Source organism: Delphinus delphis, chromosome 10 (genome assembly GCF_949987515.2).
Source record: "Delphinus delphis chromosome 10, mDelDel1.2, whole genome shotgun sequence".
Taxonomy (NCBI): Eukaryota; Metazoa; Chordata; class Mammalia; order Artiodactyla; family Delphinidae; genus Delphinus; species Delphinus delphis.
In genome coordinates, this window is record NC_082692.2 from 52,032,512 (window position 1) to 52,054,267 (window position 21,756).

General features: G+C 41.6%; 1 protein-coding gene and 1 non-coding gene across 2 annotated transcripts in view; one reads left to right on the forward strand and one right to left on the reverse strand.

Annotated features, from left to right (window-relative positions):
• CMTM6 (CKLF like MARVEL transmembrane domain containing 6) overlaps window positions 1–3,297 on the reverse strand; it is a 52,107-nt gene extending 48,810 nt beyond the window's left edge. The window contains exon 1 of the mRNA XM_060022096.1: window positions 3,079–3,297. Coding sequence (XP_059878079.1) covers window positions 3,079–3,216 — 138 coding nt within the window. The 5' untranslated portion in view covers window positions 3,217–3,297. The remainder of the gene's footprint in view (window positions 1–3,078) is intronic.
• Window positions 3,298–16,282: 12,985 nt separating this feature from the next.
• On the forward strand, window positions 16,283–16,355 carry TRNAE-UUC (transfer RNA glutamic acid (anticodon UUC)). The gene has a single exon. It is a non-coding gene; the product is annotated as a tRNA-Glu (tRNA).
• Window positions 16,356–21,756: the final 5,401 nt, after the last annotated feature.

Below are 21,756 nucleotides of genomic sequence, written 5' to 3' on the forward strand. Positions count from 1 at the left end.
CAGCCAAAAAAAAAAGAAGTCATTATAATCATAGTACTATGCAACCTTCAGGACATTCAATTGGTACCATAAACACAATGCTGGCTTGCGGCAGAGAGAATATCACACATACTTAGATGACTGCACCAGTTTACTAGCAAGGAATTAGGTTGCCAAAGGTCAGTTCTTCCCTTAAAACAAAAACAAACTCCCTCAAAAATAACAATAACAAGAACGTCACAAAATAAAATATGGGCATAAGGACCAGTCTAAGGGTACAATAAATAAAGTGCATCAATTTAGACCTGCAATGACTCCTTATGGTAAATTCTCAGCTGAGTCTCTATTTTTTCTTCAGCTCTGGAAGGGTGCATGGACAAGCCTTTGAAAAAATTAAGGTCACATCTGAATGGTAGACAGAGCCATGTAACTCCCAGAGTATGTTAACTCAAGAACTGGTTATTCTCTTTTCTCTCTAACCTCCCCTTCTGTTTGCAGGCTCCGTTCTCTGTCTACCCTTTGGTGTTCAGCTCTGTACCAGCAAGCACATCCCACAGAGCCTCAGAGATTTCTAAAAATCTTAAGAGTGGAAAGAACCTCAGAGGAAATCCAATGCAACTTCCTAGGACTCTAAGAATTTCCTAAGTACACAGTGTTTTTTAAGTTTTAGAATAAGATTCATTTCCCTTTTGGGGTCTTTGAGAATCTGATAAGATTTATGGGTCTAGAATAATGTACCCAAACACAGAAATGCACTATATTTTGAATAAAATGTCATAGGGCTTGCAGGTCTTATTAAAGTACCTCCTCTTTTTTTTTTTTTTTTCGGTACGCGGGCCTCTCACTGCTGTGGCCTCTCCCGTTGCGGAGCACAGGCTCCGGACGCGCAGGCTCAGCGGCCATGGCTCACGGGCCCAGCCGCTCTGTGGCATGTGGGATCTTCCCGGACCGGGGCACGAACCCGTGTCCCCGCATCGGCAGGCAGACTCTCAACCACTGCGCCACCAGGGAAGCCCAAAGTACCTCCTCTTTTGATTATGGGTTTCTCCACTATGGTTGTTTCCTTCTTGGAGCTTTCCAATTCTATTTAATTAAAAAATAAGTTATCTAAAGTAAAACAACTTAAAGGCAGAGTTTGAGTTAAGGCAAAGAAGACTTTGCCTGTTGCCCCTGGCTGGATGACAGTTTTCATTTATTCTATATATAACTTCCTTGGGACTTTCTGGGTAACTCCTATAATATACTGTTGTGAAGAGGCAAGACATTAAAACAGACAAAGCAGGAACAAAAAGAAAACCATCAAAATGAAAGGCAATAATAAAATTTTTTTTTATCTATATTAAAGAAAGTGTTCTTGTAACATTACAAGTTCCCCATAAACAGAGGGAATTCCCTGGCGGTCCAGTGGTTAGGACTCCGAGCTTTCACTGCAGAGGGCACAGGTTCGATCCCGAGTCAGGAAACTAAGATCCCGCAAGCTGTGCAGTGGCAGTTTTTATTCTCTCACTCTTTCTCCTACGGATGATGGAGAACAAGCAGGAATAGTCTAACAACCCTCGAAAGGCAAACTCATCTTCCTCTCCTCTCCACATCCAAGTAAAAAGTCTATCCAAACTTCTGGCTGTATTCTATTCTGAAGATATGGAACTACAGTTTACTAAACTATAAACAAGGTAATGGGAAATTTTACTTTAGATTTGCCAGTTCTGATTAGAAAGGAAACATAAAGGCAACTAAAAGCAGATTTAATGGGCAACAGACCAGAATTGATGATGTCTTTTGAGCAGCAAGAGTGCTTCAGATGAATATTACCCCTTTTCTGTTCTAAAGAGTTCTATTTATGTAGAAACATTTTAGCTCTAAGGCAGAGAAACATGGCTGATATCTAAAAGTCAAGTGAGAGCTGACAAGAGGAAGAGCAGAAGGAAGCCCTTCTGGGTAGAAGGAACCGCCCATGCAAAGGAACAATGGCAGGAGGGAGCTGATGACACCTGGTAAGAACAGAAAGGTTGCCAGTATGGAATTAAAAGGAGACAGAGCCAGACCCTTGGGTTCCACAGGCCACAGTGTCACTTGCTTCCAAATGACTCCCCAATTATTCTCAGAAGTGATCTTTTTGGTGGCTAAAAAGTACTGTTTGTTTTCTGACTACTATTTTTCTATCCAATAAAAGCAGGTCATCTGAGTTCTAAGAATACAAGTTCTGGTTACCTGATTTCTAAGAACTTAAGATTTTTCCAAGGAAACTAACTGGCTATTTTCACTTGGTTGGTTCAAAAAACCAACCCAACCCATAAACACTCTATAAACAATCTGAGTTTTCCTCTTGCAGAAAATGTTACCCATCATTGGTTAAAACAAAACATAGGAACTTAATATGTGTGTAATCTGAATTAAAATTTAAATCTCAAAGATGTTTTGATATTTTCAGTAGTAGGTTTAAGGTCCTTAACCAATGCCCAAAGTAAACTGAAACTCAGCGACATTGAAAAAGAATGCCCTCGCTCTGCTACGTACACATAACACACACAAAAAGCTGTCCTTTTGACTTCGTATTTGGTACACACATATTGCTCATTCAGAAGTAATTCTTTTCCAGTCAATATAAAACTTTTGGGAGACAATTTATTGGACACACACATCTCTATGCCTCGTGTAGTATCGGAAGACTTTGTCCAACAAATTAAACTGCCCCCTTGGGCTCGCACCAGGAAACCCGCAAGAACCAGAGAAAGATAAACAAAAAGCGTTTCATAGTCTAAATACAGGCACTTTGGGAGATAATGCACAGTTACAGCTGGGAGAAGAGCCGAAGTCCTACAGAGGAGGAGAGAAAGTCTACGCGGCTGACTTGGGTCTCTGACGCATTTCCTGCGCCCGCCAAACACGCTCGGTGGTCCTAGGTAGCCGTCGGGGACCCAGCGGGGGAGGGAGCCGGGATGAGGGGGCGCCGGCAGGAAGGGGGAGCCCCGAGGGGAACGGACCCTCCCCAGGCGGAGAGGGAAGGAACTGGAGATGTGGAAACGGCCGCTTCTTAACTGCCAGCTGAGAGCCGCTCGACTGTCTCCTCTCGCCCGGGAGCCCCGGCCGCGGACTCACCAGCTGAAGGAGTTTGATGATTAGCCGGGTCCCCTTGAGCCGGCGCAGGTTGAAGTAGGCGACGAGGCCGCTCCGGGCGCCTCTGGCGGGCCCCGGGTGCGCCTCGGTCGTGGATCTGTAGACCGCTCCGTTCTCCATCGCCCACGGTCCGGGAACGCAAGGCCGCAACTGGCGTCGCAGACTTCGCCGACTCCGCTACCAGGACCTTCACTTCCTGGGCCTCCGCCCCACTTCCGGCCGACTCCGCCCCTGCCCCGCCTCCTCCAGAGCCCCGCCCCCTGCCGCGAGGCCTTACCTCTTTTCTAACTTGTAAAGATCTGCGGAGAGACCCAAGGAAAGGGAACAGCAGGTGCAAATGTCCTGGGGATCCAATGAGCTCGGGTCCTTATGAAACGGCTGGTGTGGCTAGGTTAAATAAGGGAGAAAGAGAGGCGGTGAAGTTGGAGATGTAGGCAGAGGCCAGATAATGTAGGGGCCTTGCAGAGCAAGGGAAAAAATTGGATTTCATTTTAAGTGCTATGGGTTTTCTTGAAGGACTTTCAGGATTTCTCCCTCCTGCTTCTCTCTGAATTCCTTCTAGGCTTAACTATCAAAATTGTTTCATTTACTTGTCTCTTTTTTGTTCACCAGCTGCTACAGCCCTATATGTTAATTTTGTGTGAACTTAAAGGTACTCATCAAGGAAGGTAATTATATTTTAGCAACCGAAGTTGATCAAGTTACATGCTAGGCACACATATTTTCTCCACAACAATATAATGTAGGTACTGTAATTACTTTCATTTTACAGATGAGAAAACTGAGGCTGGAACCCAGTCCTCCCAGGTACAAAAGCCCCTCCATGTCCCCCAGTTCTTGTTTTTAATAAAAGGCTTTAGTCTTCCTAGGCCTTCCCTGAGTTCCCAAGAGCAGAGTCAAGCAATTACTAATTATGGAAGTGAGGAATGCAGAAACAAAAGAAAAGCAGTCAAGAAATGATAGCTCAGGGATTAAACAGAGTCCTAGTTCTTCCTCAGGGGATATATACACATAATCTGACCACAGATCTTTGAGTTGTTCTGCAGGAACTAAGACCCCCATGCTGGTGGAGGATAGTGACTACATGCTGACCACAAGCACATAGACCCCAGACTGGTTGGAACCAGAAGGTTGGTGATTAATATTCCTGAAACAGAGCTTCCCTGGTGGCGCAGTGGTTGAGAGTCCGCCTGCCGATGCAGGGGACATGGGTTCGTGCTCCGGTCCAGGAAGATCCCACATGCCGCAGAGCGGCTGGGCCCATGAGCCTGCGCGTCCGGAGCCTGTGCTCCGTAGCGGGAGAGGCCACAACAGTGAGAGGCCCGTATACCACAAAAAAAATATATTCCTGAAACACCACCCTGTTACCTCAACACCAACCAATCAGAAGAAAGTCATGCCCTCTGCAACTCTCACCCCAAATGTTGCCTTTAAGACCCTTCCCTGAAAACCATCAAGGAGCTCGGGTCTTTTGAGCATGAGCTGTCCATTCTCCTTGCTGGGTCCTCCGATAAATGCAGTACTTTCCTTTACTACAACCCAGTGTCAGTAAACTGGCTTTGCTGCATGCTGGGCAAGAGGACCCAAGTTCGGTTCAGAAACAAGACCAAGAGGCTGAGTATCACATCCGAGGTCGAACACCCAGGGACAAGTAGAATGTAGGCCTAGGCAGTATGATGCATGGCCTTGCTGCTAACCACTAAGCCAGCAACCTCAGCCTGTAACCCATCTCTCTATTAGGGCCTTGAAACAGTGTTAAAGGGAGGGGTTACTGCTGCCCTCTGCTTTCACATTTATCTTCTGTTCTCCACAGCCCCAAACCTCCCTTTCTTCTCCCAGTAACAAAACAAAAGCTCCCATTCAAATGAATAGAGACAAACAGAAACTACTCTGCTGCAGGGGATGAGGGTGGCAGGCAGGGAGATAATCTACAGTCAGCCCAAACTATCCTTCTGTCTTTGATTAAACACATTCTTAACCTCTTGCTGAGGTCAAGCAGCCACCAATCCTGGCCAATAAAGCCACTGTGCTTTCACAAGGGCTACAAGAATTCATTGCCTTGTTATTCTTCAAGTCAGCATCATCCCAAATTAGATACTACCTGTGTCTGAAATTTACTTTGAAATTCATGAAAAAAAAAAAAAGATGAGTTGATGAATAGAGAGATGGATGAAAGGAGAGATTTGTGATAAAGCGACTGTGATAACATGTTAATGGTGTAGTACATAGGTGTCCACTGCACAATTATTTCAACTTCTGTGTTTGGATATTTTCAAAATAAAATATTAAGGGAAAGTTACAAAGAAGGACACTTAGAGAGAGGAGAAAAAATGGACGACTCTCAACGCTCTTGGTTTGTTTACGGTGCACTTGGGAAAGTCTAAAAAGGTTCTCTGCTTCTCTTTGAACTTAGAAGAGGATAGAATGTAGCCTGTGATTCGCAAACTTCAGGGTGCCGAAGAATCATCTGCGAAGTTAAAAATAAAGCTCCTTGGGGCTTCCCTGGTGGCACAGTGGTTGAGAGTCCGCCTGCCGATGCAGGGGACACGGGTTCGTGCCCCGGTCCGGGAAGATCCCACATGCCGCGGAGCGGCTGGGCCCGTGAGCCATGGCCGCTGAGCCTGTGCGTCCGGAGCCTGTGCTCCACAACGGGAGAGGCCACAACAGTGAGAGGCCCGCGTACCACAAAAAAAATAAAAAATAAAATAAAATAAAGCTCCTTGGAGATCCAGCCCCAAAGTGTCTGGATTTGGGTGGGTCTTGGGAATATAATTTTGTAAGAAGCTCTCCAGATACTACCGGTGAGAAATCCATCCAAATGTGGAGGAACACTGTTTCATAACACGATGGGAATGAAAGCTATTAGGTAGGAGACAGCAGATGTGCCATAACCTCCTTTGCTCTGATTGATTTGGGGGTGCCTAGCATTTGGACACTAATACCCTGCCAGTTTAAAAAAATGTGCATTGCTTATTGTTTCTTAATAAATTAAAAGACCAACTGAAGATTTTAGGTCTTCATGAACAAACACTTGTACAGTTGGCCCTCTGTATCCATGGGTTCTGCATCTGCAGACTCAACCAACCACAGATAGAAAATACTTTTTTAAAATTCCATAAAGTTCCATAAAGCAAAACTTGAATTTGCTGTATGTCAGCAACTACTTACATAGCATTTACATTGTATTAGGTATTATAAATTATCTAGAAATGATTTAAAATGTATGGGAGGATGTGCATATGTTATATACAAATACATGTTTTTATATAAAGGACTAGAGCATCTGAGGATCTTGGTATCCAGGGAGGGTCCTGGAACCAGTCCCCCCGCCGGACACCATAGGATGACTGTACTAGGGAGTCTTTTGGATGTAGAAACGGCAGCCACATAGGAAACTTTCGCTTCATTAATGAATAAAGAACACTGGATAGTTAAATGCTGGGACTTGCTGCATTGAAATGAGAAATCTTATTTATAGAGAAAAGATACACTAAATAGAAGAAAGGAAGATTCATTTACGTTTTGGAGAGTATTCAGTTTTCTCCTTTAATATAGTTAATATTTTTTAAATGAAGGAAAGAAAAGATTCACAAAAAGAGATAGTTTGGGAAAATATAATTTGAGGAGATTTTCAACATTAAAAAAATAATTTGGTGCTACCTTTTCAGTTGAAATTTTAAGTTTCCAGCAGCTCCTACTGAAAAAACTTCATGGCTCTCTTATCTATGTTAGCACAGTTAGGCAGTAATGTGGATACAAATTTGGACCACAGACACTGTCCTACAAAGAGGCCACAGAAGGCTTCCCTGGTGGCACAGTGGTTGAGAGTCTGCCTGCTGATGTAGGGGACACGGGTTCATGCCCCGGTCCGGGAAGATCCACATGCCACGGAGCGGCTGGGCCCGTGAGCCATGGCCGCTGAGCCTGCGCGTCCGGAGCCTGTGCTCCGCAACGGGAGAGGCCACACAGTGAGAGGCCCGCGAATCGCAAAAAAAACAACAACAAAGAGGCCACAGAAACAACAAACATACATAACAGACCAGGTCACAAAACAAAGTGTATGTGCCATAAAAGAGATACAAAGTAAATGTTTTGGGAACTCAGAGTAGAGGGAAATGACTTTCAGCTAAAAGGATCTACGTGGTAGAGCTTCAAGCTGGGGGTTAAAGAATACTGAGCTTTGGACATGCAGAAAACGGACAGAGGGCACTGCAGGCAGAGGGGCAACGGGATGGAAAGCAAAGAGACTGCACATAGAACAGAGGTTGGAAGGACAAAGGGTTGTCAAGGAGGATAAACTGAGGGTCAGATTTTGGAGGGCCTTAGAAATCAGGCTAAGGAACTAGGGCTTTCCTTTACTGTTGAACAATGAGGAACCACCAAAGTAGGGAAGTGAAATGACCAGAGCTCTTGCTTGAGGATATTTTTCTAGCAGCCTTGTGTAGACTGGGCTGGTTACAAACAGCCAGGTAGGGGCTGTTGTAGAAGTTCTGGAAGTAGGAAGGAGAGGCTCAAATTCAGACAGTGGTCATGGAAAGAGAGCAGAAGGGGTGGCTTGAAAAGACCCTGCGGGAGGGAAAACCAGAGCGATTTGGCGATTGATGTGTTTGAAGAAAAAGGGAGGAATTGGAACAGGTGCTAAAATTTCAAGCCATATAACAAAGATTGACAGAGACAAGGAACATGGGAGGAATTAACTCTTGTCAGGATCAAAGTATAAACTTCAAAAAGTGAAAAACATGACGGTCCTCCAAGTATGTCAGCATGCTTCAAAGAATTATTTAACTTACTAGCAATCAAAAGAATGCAAAATGGTTCAGAGAATTATATGAAAGATCGTGGTATGTGTGTATATGTCTGTGAGTGTGTCTATGTATGAAAAAAAGCTGGAATAAGATTACTAGGTTAGATCCGAAACTGGCTAATGTTTAGCCATTAGCTAAATGGCTAATTTGTAATAATCACAAATTATTGCCTTTGTGATTAACTCTAGCAGAGAAATCATTTTCACTTCTATCAGAAAAGAGTGAAGTAAGTCAGACAAAGACAAACATCATATCATTTATAGGTAGAATCTAAAAATGGACACAAATGAACTAATTTATAAAACAGAAACAGACTCACAGACAGAAAACAAACTTATGGTTGCCAAAGGCGAAAGGTGGGGGGGAGGGATAAATTAGGAGATTGGGATTAACATAGACACACTAATATATATAAAATAATCAACAGGGATAACTGGATACTGGATAACACAGGGAACTCTACTCAACGCTCTGTAATAACCTATATGGGAAAAGAATCCGAAAAATAATAGATATATGTCTATGTATAACTGAATCAAGTCGCTGAGACTTGAGACTTACACAACACTGTAAATCAACAATACCCCAATATAAAATAAAAATTAAATTTAAATTAAAAAGAAAAAAAAAGAAACACCTACTATATTCCCCTCAGGCCTTGGTGACCCAAGCTGGTGTCCCATCCCTGGAGCCTGAGTAGGCTTGGGTCTCAAGGCTGGACTACCCTGGGATTCAGGGAGTTAGAAAGGATGTACCATCAAATAAGCCCCCCTTGGCTCTCTAGTGCCTGGTCCCCTCTGGGTGGGACCACAATCTCCAGATTCAGGCGGGCCCTCTTACAGCTAAACCAAGCCCAGTGCACGCAAAGAAGGGTGGACCCTCTGGGCTGGAAGAGTTTTGAAAACTCACCTGGTCTCCACGTCTCCTGGTGGTGGGGTTCTCACCTCCAGCCTCCTTCCTTAGAATCGCCCCACCTCCAGACGAAAGCACCCTCAGTGTAGCGGTTTTCTAGGGGTTGGGGTTTGTCTGGGGAAAGGTGAAAAGTAAAGGGTAAGAAGTAATGAGACACAAGTCCTTGGGCCTTTGTTCTGGCACATTCCACTCTAACTGACAACCCAGGAACACCACTTTCGCTAAGGCTCTGGTTGCCTGAGTAATCAGACCTGGGCATGAAGAAATCCTGCCACCTTGTGGCTATTTCCCACAACAACAACTTTAAAACCTCGACTTACGGGCACTTCCATCTTCACAAGGCCTGAGGGGCTGTATATGACACCTGCCCTCAAGAAATGTCCTGGGGTAGGTCATCAAAAAACAATTCAAGGGACATCCCTTGTGGTCCAGTGGCTAAGACTCCAAGCTCCCAATGCAGGGGACCTGAGTTCGGGCCCCGGTCAGTGAACTAGACCCTACATGCCACAACTAAGAGTTCGCATGCCGTAACTAAAAGATTCTGCATCCTGAAACTAAAAAAAAAATCTCACATACTGCAACTAAAGATCCCGCACCGGCAACAAAGATCCCACGTGCCGCAACTAAGACCCGGCACAGTCAAATAAATAAATAAATATTTTTAAAAAAAGAAAAAAAAATTCAAAACCGGGCACTTTCAAGAGGTAAATTTTACTCACACTGTTTAAAAAGAGAAAACCACACAAAAAGATGCTCAACATTGCTAATTAGAGAAACGCAAATCAAAAATACAACGAGGTATCACCTCGCACCAGTCAGAATGGCCAACCATCAAAAAGTCTACAAACGATAAGTGCAGGAGAGGGCATGGAGAAAAGGGAACCCTCCTATACCGTTTGGTGGGAATGTAAATTGGTAATGGCCACTATGGAGAACCCTATGGAGGTTCCTTAAAAAACTGAAAATAGAGCTACCACATAATCCAGCAATCCCACTCCTGGGCATATATCAGGATAAACCATAATTCGAAAAGACACATGCACCCCAATGTTCACTGCAGCACTAGTTACAATAGCCAAGACATGGAAGCAACCACAATGTCCATCAACAGATGAATGGATAAAGAAGATGTGGTACATATACACAATGGAATATTACTCAGCCATAAAAAGGAATTAAATAATGCCATTTGCAGCAACACAGATGGACCTAGAGATTATCATACTAAGGGAAGTAAGTCAGACAGAGAAAGACAAATATAATGGTATCACTTATAGGTGGAATCTAAAAACTGATACAAATGAACTAATTTACAAAACAGAAAGAGACTCACAGACTTAGAAAACAAACTTATGGTTGCCAAAGGAGAAAGGTAGGGGTGGAGAGATAAATTAGCAATTGGGATTAACATAGACACACTAATATATATAAAATAGATCAGGGGTCCCCAAGCCCCGGGCCACGGACCCGTGCTGGTCCCGGCCTGTTAGGAACTGGGTCGCACAGCAGGAGGTGAGTGGTGGGCAAAAGAGTGAAGCTTCATCTGCCGCTCCCCATCACTCACATTACCACCTGAACCATACCCCCTCGCCCGCCCCGTGGGTCACTGGCGGCAGGGGGGAGGTCAGTGGAAAAATTGTCTTCCATGAACCTGGTCCCTGGTGCCAAAAAGGTTGGGGACCACTGAAATAGGTAATCAACAAGGGCTTATTGGATAGCACAGGGAACTCAACACTGTAATAACCTATATGGGGAAAAGAATCTGAAAAAAATTGATATACGTCTCACTGATCAAGTTGCTGTATACCTGAAACTAACACAATGTAAATCAACTATACTTCAATGTTTAAAATTAAAATAAATAAAGACAAAAAATTATTTGTAGCTTATACATCTTCTATAATTAACACCTAACGTTATAGACTCTGGGCCCAATTCAATAATAAATAGTAAGTAAAATTATCTTTCCCTAGACCACTGATGACCCTTCAGAGGGTATGGGGGACAATGCTGTAGTTTAGGGGTTTGTAAACTTTTTTCTGTAAAGGGCCAGATGGTAAATGTCTTAGGCCATGAGGGCAATGCAGTCTCTGTCGTAAGTACTCAATTCTGTTGTTGTAGAGTGAAAGCAGCCATAAATGATACATAAATAAATGCTATATTGCAACCATATCCCCATAAAACTTTATAAAAACAGGCACTGGGCCGGATTGGCCCACAAGCCACAGTCTGACAATCCCACTCTAGTTCAGTAGTTCTTACCTCAGATTCTCAGCAGAATCACCAGGAATGCCTGTTGAATCATAGATTTCTAGGGCTCCACCCCGACAGTTTCTGACTCAGGAGATCTTGAGTGGAACTTGGGAGTTTGTATTTATATCAAGTTCCAACGTGCTGCTGCTGCTGCTAGCCCAGGGCCACCTTTTGAAAAGCACTGCTCTAGTCTGATATATGGCATCGAAAGGGCACTTGGTAATCCTTCGGCCTTATTTTCAGGTTTTGGATCTTTTGTCTAAACAAAGCCAAGGTGAAGAACTCAGACTAGGACACACCAAGGTTTCCGTGCCAGAAGTAAGTTCAAGTGGAGTTCTTAGTACCTAGTTTCAAATATGGATCTGGAGGAGATAAAACATTTGGGAAACTCATCAAACTGACAGAACTGTACAAATGTTCAAGGAAAGGGAGTTCCCTGGTGGCCTAATGGTTAGGATTCCGGGCTCTCATTGCCATGGCCTGGGTTCAATCCCTAGTCAGGGAACTGAGATCCCCCAAGCTGCACGGCCAGAAAAAAAAAAAAAAGAAAAAAAAATTCAAGGGAAGAACCTACAGAGAGAAGGATTTAGGCTAGGACTTTGGCAGGAGTGCGAGAGAAGGTGAACAGGAGTCGCAGAAATAAAGGCATGTTTAGAGAGCAGGAGAACACAGAAGTAGTGTCACAGAGGCAAAGAAAAAGGTCTCAAGTTTTCCTCGTCAACGTTTCCAAACACTTCAGTGTTTGGTGCTGTGTTGTGCCAAGTAAGCAAAGAAAAGTTTGGATCAGAAATCTCCTAGGGATGATAGTTTATCAACAAGATTAGAGGATAAGCAAGTAACTTCCTCAATCTCCACATTTTATGTATACCAGCAGAGGGCTGCGATGGCAAAGGAATGCTAGTGATGCCTTTCGTTCTAGGCTTTCTGCACTCCTGTGTGCGGAGTTAATTCCTCAGAGGTATTTGGGGGAAAAGACTCTAGATAACTTAGCCTCCTTCCTTAATATCAGTTGGGTATTTTACTTCAGGACAGTCTGATTGCTTGGGTGGGAGATGTGATGGAGCAAGGTGGAATCTTTTGACTGCTTTGGGAAAAGAGGGTGGGGTCCAGTTTGGGATTTAGATTACAGGGTGTCTCTGTCATTAGAAGGCCACTCTTAACACAGGGTGCCTCACACTGAGCGTCATTAAAGATTCCAGAAAACAATCTGTTTTCCCTTCATCATCAATTAAGTATTAGTGTTTGAAAATGTGAAGCATAAACAAAAGTTCCATAAGTAAAAACATACAAGAAGGTACACTTCGGTGTTCAGTCTATCTGTTCTGTCTCATTTTGCTCAATCACCCTCTGCAGGTAACATTTTGTTTGCTTCTGGTTATCTCCCCTGTGTTTCTTTAGTGGAAAGAGACATACACTGTTCTGAAGTTCCTGCATGTCAGTTCATAGAAATCAGCTTCGTTTTTTGGTTTTGTTTTTTTTTGAATAATTACATTGAGTGGCCATACCTCAGTTTATTCACCCAATTTCCTATGAATAGGCATTTAGCTTGTTTCCAATATTTTGCAATTACAAATAATGTCACAATGAATAACTGTGTGAATATTATTTTTGTATTGTCAGATATGTATCTTTGGGGTAAATTCCTAGGTAGGTGAGTATTAAGTTTGTGTAGTTGTGTTAAATACTGTGAATTGCCCTTGCGAGAGGTTACACTGTTTTGCACTCCCAGGAATAGTGAACACAGCTGTTTCTCCAACATCTCCACATCTCCTACAAAGTGTAGAATCAAGCTTTGAATTTTCTTCGTTCAGATGGGGAGAAATAGTATTTTGGTGTAATTTTAATTTGCACTTCTCCCTGAGGAAAACTGAACATACTTACATATGTTCAAGGGCTATTTTTATGTTTTACTTGTCTGTTCAGTTTTTTGCCTATTTATATTCTATAAGGATTTTAGTTCCCCCACCTCTATTTTAAGAGTTCTTCAAATATTAGGTACATCAGCTCTTTATCTGTGATACAACTACTATCTCTCAAACTTTTTGCTTGTCTTTTGGCTCTGCTTACGGTGCTTTTTGCCATCATGCTTTTTTTTCCCCAATTATTTTTAGGTAGGTGAATATAAAATTTTTCTTTCATTGCATGTGCATTGAGTTAAAGTTAGAAAGCCTTTCCCCACTCAGACACAAAACAATTTTATGTCTTCGTTTAGTAATTCTATGGTTTCATATTTTATATTTAGATCTGATACATTTGGAGTTGATTCCTGTGACTGATGTCAGGTATGGATCTAATTTTATCTTTACAAATAGCTATCAGTTGGTATAATCCCATTTTATACATATATGTATAAATATATACACACATGTATAAATATATATAACTTTTCTTATAGAAACAAGCATACAAGGCAGTAGGTGTTTCAGAAGTGGTCTAATTACACAAATATATTTAGAGCAGATAGCTAAACATACTTGAATAATCATGGGACTAGTATTTAAGGAATTTATGTAAATTAAAACTCCTTCCCAGCGGCTATGAAAATTTTATCTGTGCAACGATTCAGTTTAGAAAGGACTCCACAGCCTCAATTTCATTTACCACGTTTGTAACTCTACACCTAAGCAGGTTGTCCTTGACACCACACAGACGATGGAACTAAGGCTACCGGAACAATAAATGACTTACAGAGTCAAGGGATTAATAAATGGAGTAATCCAGCTCTTCTGCCTCTTTCCACGGTCTTCCATAGCATCCTGGCACCGCAGTTCTTGCATATGAAGTTAAAGAGCAGCAAAAGCTTTGGGAGTACAGCAAAAGATGTGGCCATCCCCAGCAATTCCACTCCTGGGTGCATACCCGAAAAAAATAAAAACACTAATTCGGAAAGATACATGCACCCAAATGTTCATAGCAGCATTATTTACAATTGCCAGATATGGAAGCAACCTAAGAATCCATCAACAGATGAATGGATAAAGATGATGTGGTACATATATACAATGGACTACTACTTAGCCATTAAAAAGAACGAAATTTTGACCTTTGCAGCAACGTGGATGGACTTGGAGGGCATTATGCTCAGTGAAATAAGTCAGACAGAGAAAGACAAATACTAGGGGATTAACCAGGGGGAATTCAAGGAGAGTGGACCAGGGCAGCACACAGACACAGGGAGACAGGAACACAAGGTGCAGGTGGCTGCTCCAGGCTCAGATATGATATCATTTATATGTGGAATCTAAAAAATACAACAAACTAGTGAATATAACCAAAAATGAGGCAGACTCATAAATATAGAGAACTAATGGTTACAGGGGTTGGGGAGTGGGAGGCACAAACTTCTGGGTGTAAGATAAGCTCAAGAATACACTGTACAACATGGGGAATAGAGCCAATATTTTGTAATCACTATTAATGGAAAGTAACCTTTAAAAATTGTATAAAATTTGGTTATCACCTTTTTTTTTTTTTTGCGGTACGCGGGCCTCTCACTATTGTGGCCTCTCCCATTGCAGAGCACAGGCTCCGGATGTGCAGGCTCAGTGGCCATGGCTCACGGGCCCAGCCACTTCGCGTCATGTGGGATCTTCCTGGACCGGGGCACGAACCCATGTCCCCTGCATCGGCAGGCGGACTCTCAACCACTGTGCCACCAGGGAAGCCCTCACCTGTCATTTTAATAGTATTTCCCATCTGAGTAGAACTTGAAAAGACCAGAGTGCACATGCACAAAACACAGAATAATAGGAGACTAACCCAGGTAACTATTGGCAAAGTTGTAGCATTAAAGACAGAACACACTTTAATAGAAAATGTTTAGAAGAGTCACATCCTACAGGACGTCAACCAAAATTTCTGAACCAAAGCCTTGTTTTAAATTCTAAGGCAACACAGGACAAAATCAAATGACTGATTTTGGCTACTGGGTTATAATGGCAGTTCTGAGTGTGCTCAGAGGACCCCTAGAGGTCTTGAGAACTTTTCTGGGATTCCATAAAGTCAAAACTATTCTCATACAACTACTAAGAGGTCATCTGCCTTTTTCACTGTGTGAACATTTGTTTGCACCGCAGGTGGAGTAAAACTGCTAGCACTCTAGCACAAGGCAAGGCAGTGGCACCAAACTGAACTTGTAGTCAGCGTATTCTTCACCACTCTACCACTCTGTGGGAAAATATAAAGCCAAGTTCACTTAAGAATTCCCTTGATGAAGTAAAAATTAATTTCACTAAGTTGCAACCATTTAGTACCAGTTCTTCTAAAATTCTGTGTGAGGAAATGGAAGGACACGTGTACCACTTCTGCTGCTTACAGAAGTGTTTTTGTGCTATTGAGTGGTAAGCTGAACTGGCCACTTCTTCCACCAGGCTTACTTGAAAGAACTACTTGCAGCCCAACTGGTTTTTCAGATGTATTTGGCAGACATTTTCTCAGAAATAAGCGAAGTGAGCCTGTCAGTACAAGGAATAAAACTGACAGTATCTGTTACACTGATAAAAGTTGAACTTTCAAAAAATCAGAATCTTGGAAAATTTGTATCCATCACTCAGCCTGACAGTTTCCCACCACTTAATCTTTTCTAATGAGATCTGATAATAACTAAAAATATGTGATTTGGGGAGACATTTTATAGTGGGACATGTCAATATTTGGAAGAACCCTGTAGTTCAGTGAACTGATATTTTCTAAACCCAGTGAATAATGTTACAAAATCACATAGGGGTAAAAATCCACTCAAAGGGCAAGAAAGACCAATGGATTCCACACTGCAATTAACCTTTAAAAAACTAACACTTGTCAAGCTTTAGTATCAGAAAAGGAAATTCACAATTATCTGGAAAAGCTATTAAAATACTCCTCCTTTTTCCACCTATGTATTTGTGAGGCTGGATTTTCTTCCTGGAATTCAAATAGCACATCAGATCAGACGGAATATAGCAGATGACAGAACCCAGTTGTCTTCCATTAAGCCAGGCATCAGAGCTTGTAAAAATGTAAAACAACAGTACCCTTCTACATACTTTTAGTTTTGTAAAGTTGTTTTCTATAAAAAGTTACTTTAACATGTAATGGAATTACTATTGTTATTTATAAATGAATATTTTAAAATTTTCAGCTTTTATTTATTACATGGCAAATACAGATAAGTGACCACATTAACAATAATTCTTTGGGGTTCTTAATAAGTACAAATATAAAGGAGTCTTGGGAATTCCCTGGTGGTCCAGTGGTTAGGACTCAGCACTTTCACTGCTGAGGTCCCAGGTTCAATCCCTGGTTGGGGAACTAAGACCCCCCATCAAGCCTCACGCAGGGGGTGGGGGAAGGAGTCTTGTGACCAAAAGTTTTAAGAATCACCCATATTTGAATTTTAGAAAAAAATCTTAACCCAACATAAGACAGAAAAGAATTGTCACCAACTAATTCTAAACAGATTTTGGTGATACAATGAGATCAAGGTACTACTCTGCCCCAAACGTGTGTGTCTGTATATATTACTCTCCCTCCCTCTCTCTATATATATATAGTCATATTTTGAGAAATTGGAAGCATCATTATTTTATGGTTATTTCTCAAAGTATAACTCTATCCATATATTCTCTAATTACCTGATTGAGAAATACCTTTTAAAAATCCTTGAATTTGGGCTTCCCTGGTGGTGCAGTGGTTGGGAGTCTGCCTGCCGATGCAGGGGACGCGGGTTCGTGCCCCGGTCCGGGAGGATCCCACATGCTGTGGAGCGGCTGGGCCCGTGAGCCATGGCCGCTGAGCCTGCGCGCCCAGAGCCTGTGCTCCGCAACAGGAGAGGCCACAGCAGTGAGAGGCCCGCGTAGCACTAAAATAAATAAATAAATCCTTGAATTTCATATACCTCTTCACATTAATTACTTCATGTATTTTTTATTGTATGTATGGACTACAATTTTTCCTATAAGTCTCTGAAGTGATCATGATCACAGGATAACTCTTACACATATAGTGAGAATTCCCTGATATCATTGTCTACAATCCTATTTCAGCATGGGGAACCACTATTTGATAAAGACATTAATAAGGTGCTACATGAAAGAGGAATTCCCGTATTCTGGCATTTTACCAGTTTAAAAAGCAAGTACTTTCTCTAAAACGAAAGCCCACATACGAAAACTGTAACAGATATTACCATTTGGGCTACTGTTAAGTTCCACAACAGGCCTTATAAATTGATATCTGATAGTTTTAAAGAAGCAAAACTAACAAGTATTACACCAATCTTACACAAACTGTTTGTTTGTTTTAATATTTATTTATTTATTTGGCTGAGCCGGGTGTTAGCTGTGGCATGTGGGATCTAGTTCCGTGACCAGGGATCGAACCAGTGCATTAGGAGAGCAGAGTCTTCGCCACTGGACCACCAGGGAAGTCCCACAAACTCTTTACAAAGAGGGAATACTTTCCAACTTGATTTATGATTTCAACATAATCTTGATATCAAACACTGACAAAACCATGAAAATTACAGGACAATTTTTCTCAGGAGCATGATGTAAAATCCTAATAAAATATTAGCAAACCAAATCCAGCAATATAATAAAATACATCAAGATCAAGTTAATTTCAGGGATACAAAGTTGGCTTAATATTTCTAAAAGGTAATGTAACTGATACCATTAACAGAAAAATTATCTAATAAAAAACATTTTATAAAATTCAACACCCATTCATAAAACTTATGATATAAAGTAACTAGGAAAGAAGAGAACTTTCTTTCTGATAGAGTATCTACAAAAAGCATGCAGCAAATATACTCAATAGTGAAATTTAAAGCTTTCATTCTGGGATGGGGAACAAGATAAAGATGCTTCCTCTCTTCGGTTCTATAGAATCCTATACTGGAGCATAGGCGTCACAAAGCAAGATAACACTAGAAAAGACTAAAACTCGTTATTTGCAGATGACATAATTATATGTAGAAAAATATAAAATAAATTACAGATGGTGCACCTTTCAATAGCTCAGCTGGGAGAGCAGAGGACTGTAGACAGGACACATGTAAAATAAACTACGGATGAACATTAACAAATGAATCTGAGTAAGGTTGCTGGATAAGATCAATATGAAAAAAGTGTATTTCTACATACCAGCAACAAAGAAAATAACATTTTAAAAGGATGCCATTTAAAACAGCATCAAAAAGGGAGTTCCCTGGTGGTCCAGTGGTTAGAACGCTGAGCTTTCACTGCTGAGAGCCCGGGTTTAATCCCTGGTCAGGGAACCAAGATCCCGAAAGCTGCACGGCGTGGCCAAAAAAATAAATAAATAATAAAATAGCCTAAAAAAATTAGCTGGAAAAAAATCTACCAAAAGAAGGTGCAAGATGATACACTGAAAAATACAAACACTGCGAGGAGAGACTGAAGGCCTATCTAAATGGAAGGATATTCCTGTGCATAGTTTGGAAGATACTGTAAATATGATAATTATCCCCAAATTGATCCATAAATTCAATCTCAATCAAAAGGCCACTTCTGGGCTTTCCTGGTGGCACAGTGGTTGAGAGCCCACCTGTCAAGGCAGGGGACATGGGTTCGTGCCCTGGTCCGGGAAGATCCCATATGCCGCGGAGCGGCTGGGCCCCGTGAGCCATGGTCGCTGAGCCTGCACATCCGGAGCCTGTGCTCCGCAACGGGAGAGGCCACAACAGGGAGAGGCCCGCAAACCGCAAAAAGGCCACTTCTTTGGTGTGGCAACTGACCACTTGCTTCTAAAGTTTATATGGAAATGCAAAGGGTCAAGAATAGCAAAAACAATCTTAAGGAAAAACAATAGGGGAGGGCTTAGGCTGCCAGATAAAGGCTTTTTTTTTTTTTAACTACAGAAATTGAGACTGTAGTACTGGTACAGGGTAGAGAAACTGGCAAATGGAAAAGAACAAAAAGTCCAGAAACAGATGCATGCATAAATGGACAAATTATGACCCAGGTGACACTGCAGTTCAGAAGGATGATACCCCCCCCCAACAGAGTGGTAATGAATTAATTGAACACCACACTAAAAAAAAACAAAAAACCTTTATCCCCTATTTCATACCATGCACAGAAATCAATCCCAGATGAATTGATGAATTGTAGAAAAGTAAAACAATAAAGCTTCTAGAAAAAAAAAAACTTAGACTATCTTCATGACCTTGAGAGCAAGCAAAGACTTCTTCAAAACAGGTAAAAAAAAAAAAATCAATAACCATAAAGAAAAGCTAGCAAATGGAACATTAAAATCAATTTCTATTCATCAAAAGATAGCAATGAGAGTGAAAAGGCCAAACCACAGAATGAGAGAAGATATTTGCAATACGTATCTGACAAGGACTAGTATTCTGAACACGTAAAGAATGAGATAGTAAGAAAAAGTCAAATATCTCCCTATTTTTCTGAGGGGGATAAAAAAAAAGAAGACTCTTAAGATTCTTAAACAGGTACTTTATAAAAGAGGATATCCAAATGGCCAATAAACATGAAACATGCTTAATTGCATTAGTTATTAGGGAAATACAATTAAAACCACAATGAGATCCTATTGTATAAATAAAAAACCTGCCAGAATGATAGACAATAGCAAGTGTATGCAAAGATGCAGAGCAACTGGAACACATATACTGCTGGTAGTAATGCGAATTCCTTTTAAAAAATTGATATGTAATTCACCCTTCTGAAGCGACGTCAAGTTTTTAGTATATTCACAAGACTGTGCACTGTATAATTCCAGAACATTTTCATCACCCTCAAAAGAAACCCTATACCTATTAGCAGTCACTCCTCATTGCCCTCTCCTCTTGCAACCACTAATTTACTTTATGTCTCAACGCATTTGCCTATTCTGGACATTCCATATAAATGGAATCATACATTCTGACTTTTTGACTAGCTTCTTTCACTTAACATGCTTTCAAAGTACATCCATGTTGTAGCATGTATCAATACTTCACTCCTTTTTCTTTTTTGGCCACTCTGTGTGGCTTGCAGGATCCTAGTTCCCTCGGCAGTGAAGCACAGAGTCCTAACCACTAGACCACCAGGGAACTCCCATTCCTTTTTATAGCTGAAAAATACTCCATTGTATGGATATGTCACATTCTGTTTACCCATTTGTCTGCTGATGGATGTTTTGTTTGTTTCCACCTTTTAGCTATTATACATAATGCTGCTATAAACATTTGTATACAAGTTTCTGTGAGGACATACGTTCTCATTTCTGTTGGGTATATATCCAGGAGTGGAAATGCTAGGTCATGTGGTAACTATATGTTTAACCATACTGTTTTCCAAAGTGGTTGCACCATTTTACATTCCCACCAGCAATGTACAGGAGTTCTCATTTCTTCACATCTTCACCAACACTTATTTTTTATTTCAGCTGTGAAGTGGTATCTCATTGTGGCTTTGACTTGCATTTCACCAATTACTAATGACATCAAGCAACTTTTCATGTGCTTGTCATTCATATATCTCCTCTGAATTAATATCTATTCAAATACTTTGTCCATTTCAACATTGGGCTGTCTTCCTATTGTTTTAAGAGTTTTTATATATTCTGAATACCATACTCTTATCAGATATAAAATTTGCAAATATTTTCTCCCAGGAATGGGACCTCTTATAACTTTGGAAAAACTTTTGCTAAACATTTAACACCTGCTAATGCTGAATATACACATAGCCTTTGAAGCCAGCAATCCATGTCTACATATACACCCAACAGAGAGGAGAACATGTTTTCCACAAGACACATTCAAGACTGTTCATAACAACACAATTTGTAACAGCAATTGGAAAACTGAAACCACCCAAACATCTTGTGGTAGGTTGACTATTGGCCCCCCAAGGATGTTCACATCCTAATCCCTGGAACCTGTGAATGCTACCTTATTCGGCAAAGGGACTCTGCAGGTGTGATTAGGATTTTGAGAGGGGGAAATTAGACTTTGGGATTCTGGTCCACCAAGTAAGGAGTTTGGAAGTCATCTCTCCATCCTAACAAGTAAAAAGCTGAACTGAAAAATCAACAATTCTTCTTAGATCTGTCAGAGGAGTGAGGTCACAGGGCCAACTGCAGTCCTTCATATTGGAGAGGCAGGCAGGTGGACACAGAGAACCACAACTTACTGAAGCAGAAACTTCCAAGCAGAAACCTCTAAGGGAGACAGTGCTGGGGTAAGAAAGCTGGAACTGTAACTGACAAATTGCTAGAGGCTCAGAGTAGACAAGTCTGAGTTAAAAACCTCCAGTTAGAAGGGGATCCCCACTGCTTTGTGAGTTTTACCTCCTGGAGCCCTACCAGGGTCTCAAAGGGAAAATCAGAGAAAAATCCCCTGGTGCTTCCAGTAGGGGAAGGAAGAAAGTAACCGTCTTGAAATAAGTCAGAGTATTCTGTTCTTAACAAGGCCTGTCCTCAAGAGAAGCCATTTTATCAGAGCCTCCTTAATTGGGGTTTATCAGAGCCTAAACAACCTGGTAGAAGGGAAATACCCAGCTCCAGCTCCCTCTAGCCATCCTGTCTCACCTATGGTGTGTAAGGGGGCAGGGGGGATGGAGAAGCACTTATGAAGTTCACAGCCCAGGGACACAGGTTCACTGAGACCTAATTATAGGACTACAGAATGCCTCCCCTCCCCAACACCTCACCACCACAGTGCTAAAAGGTCTATTCACTG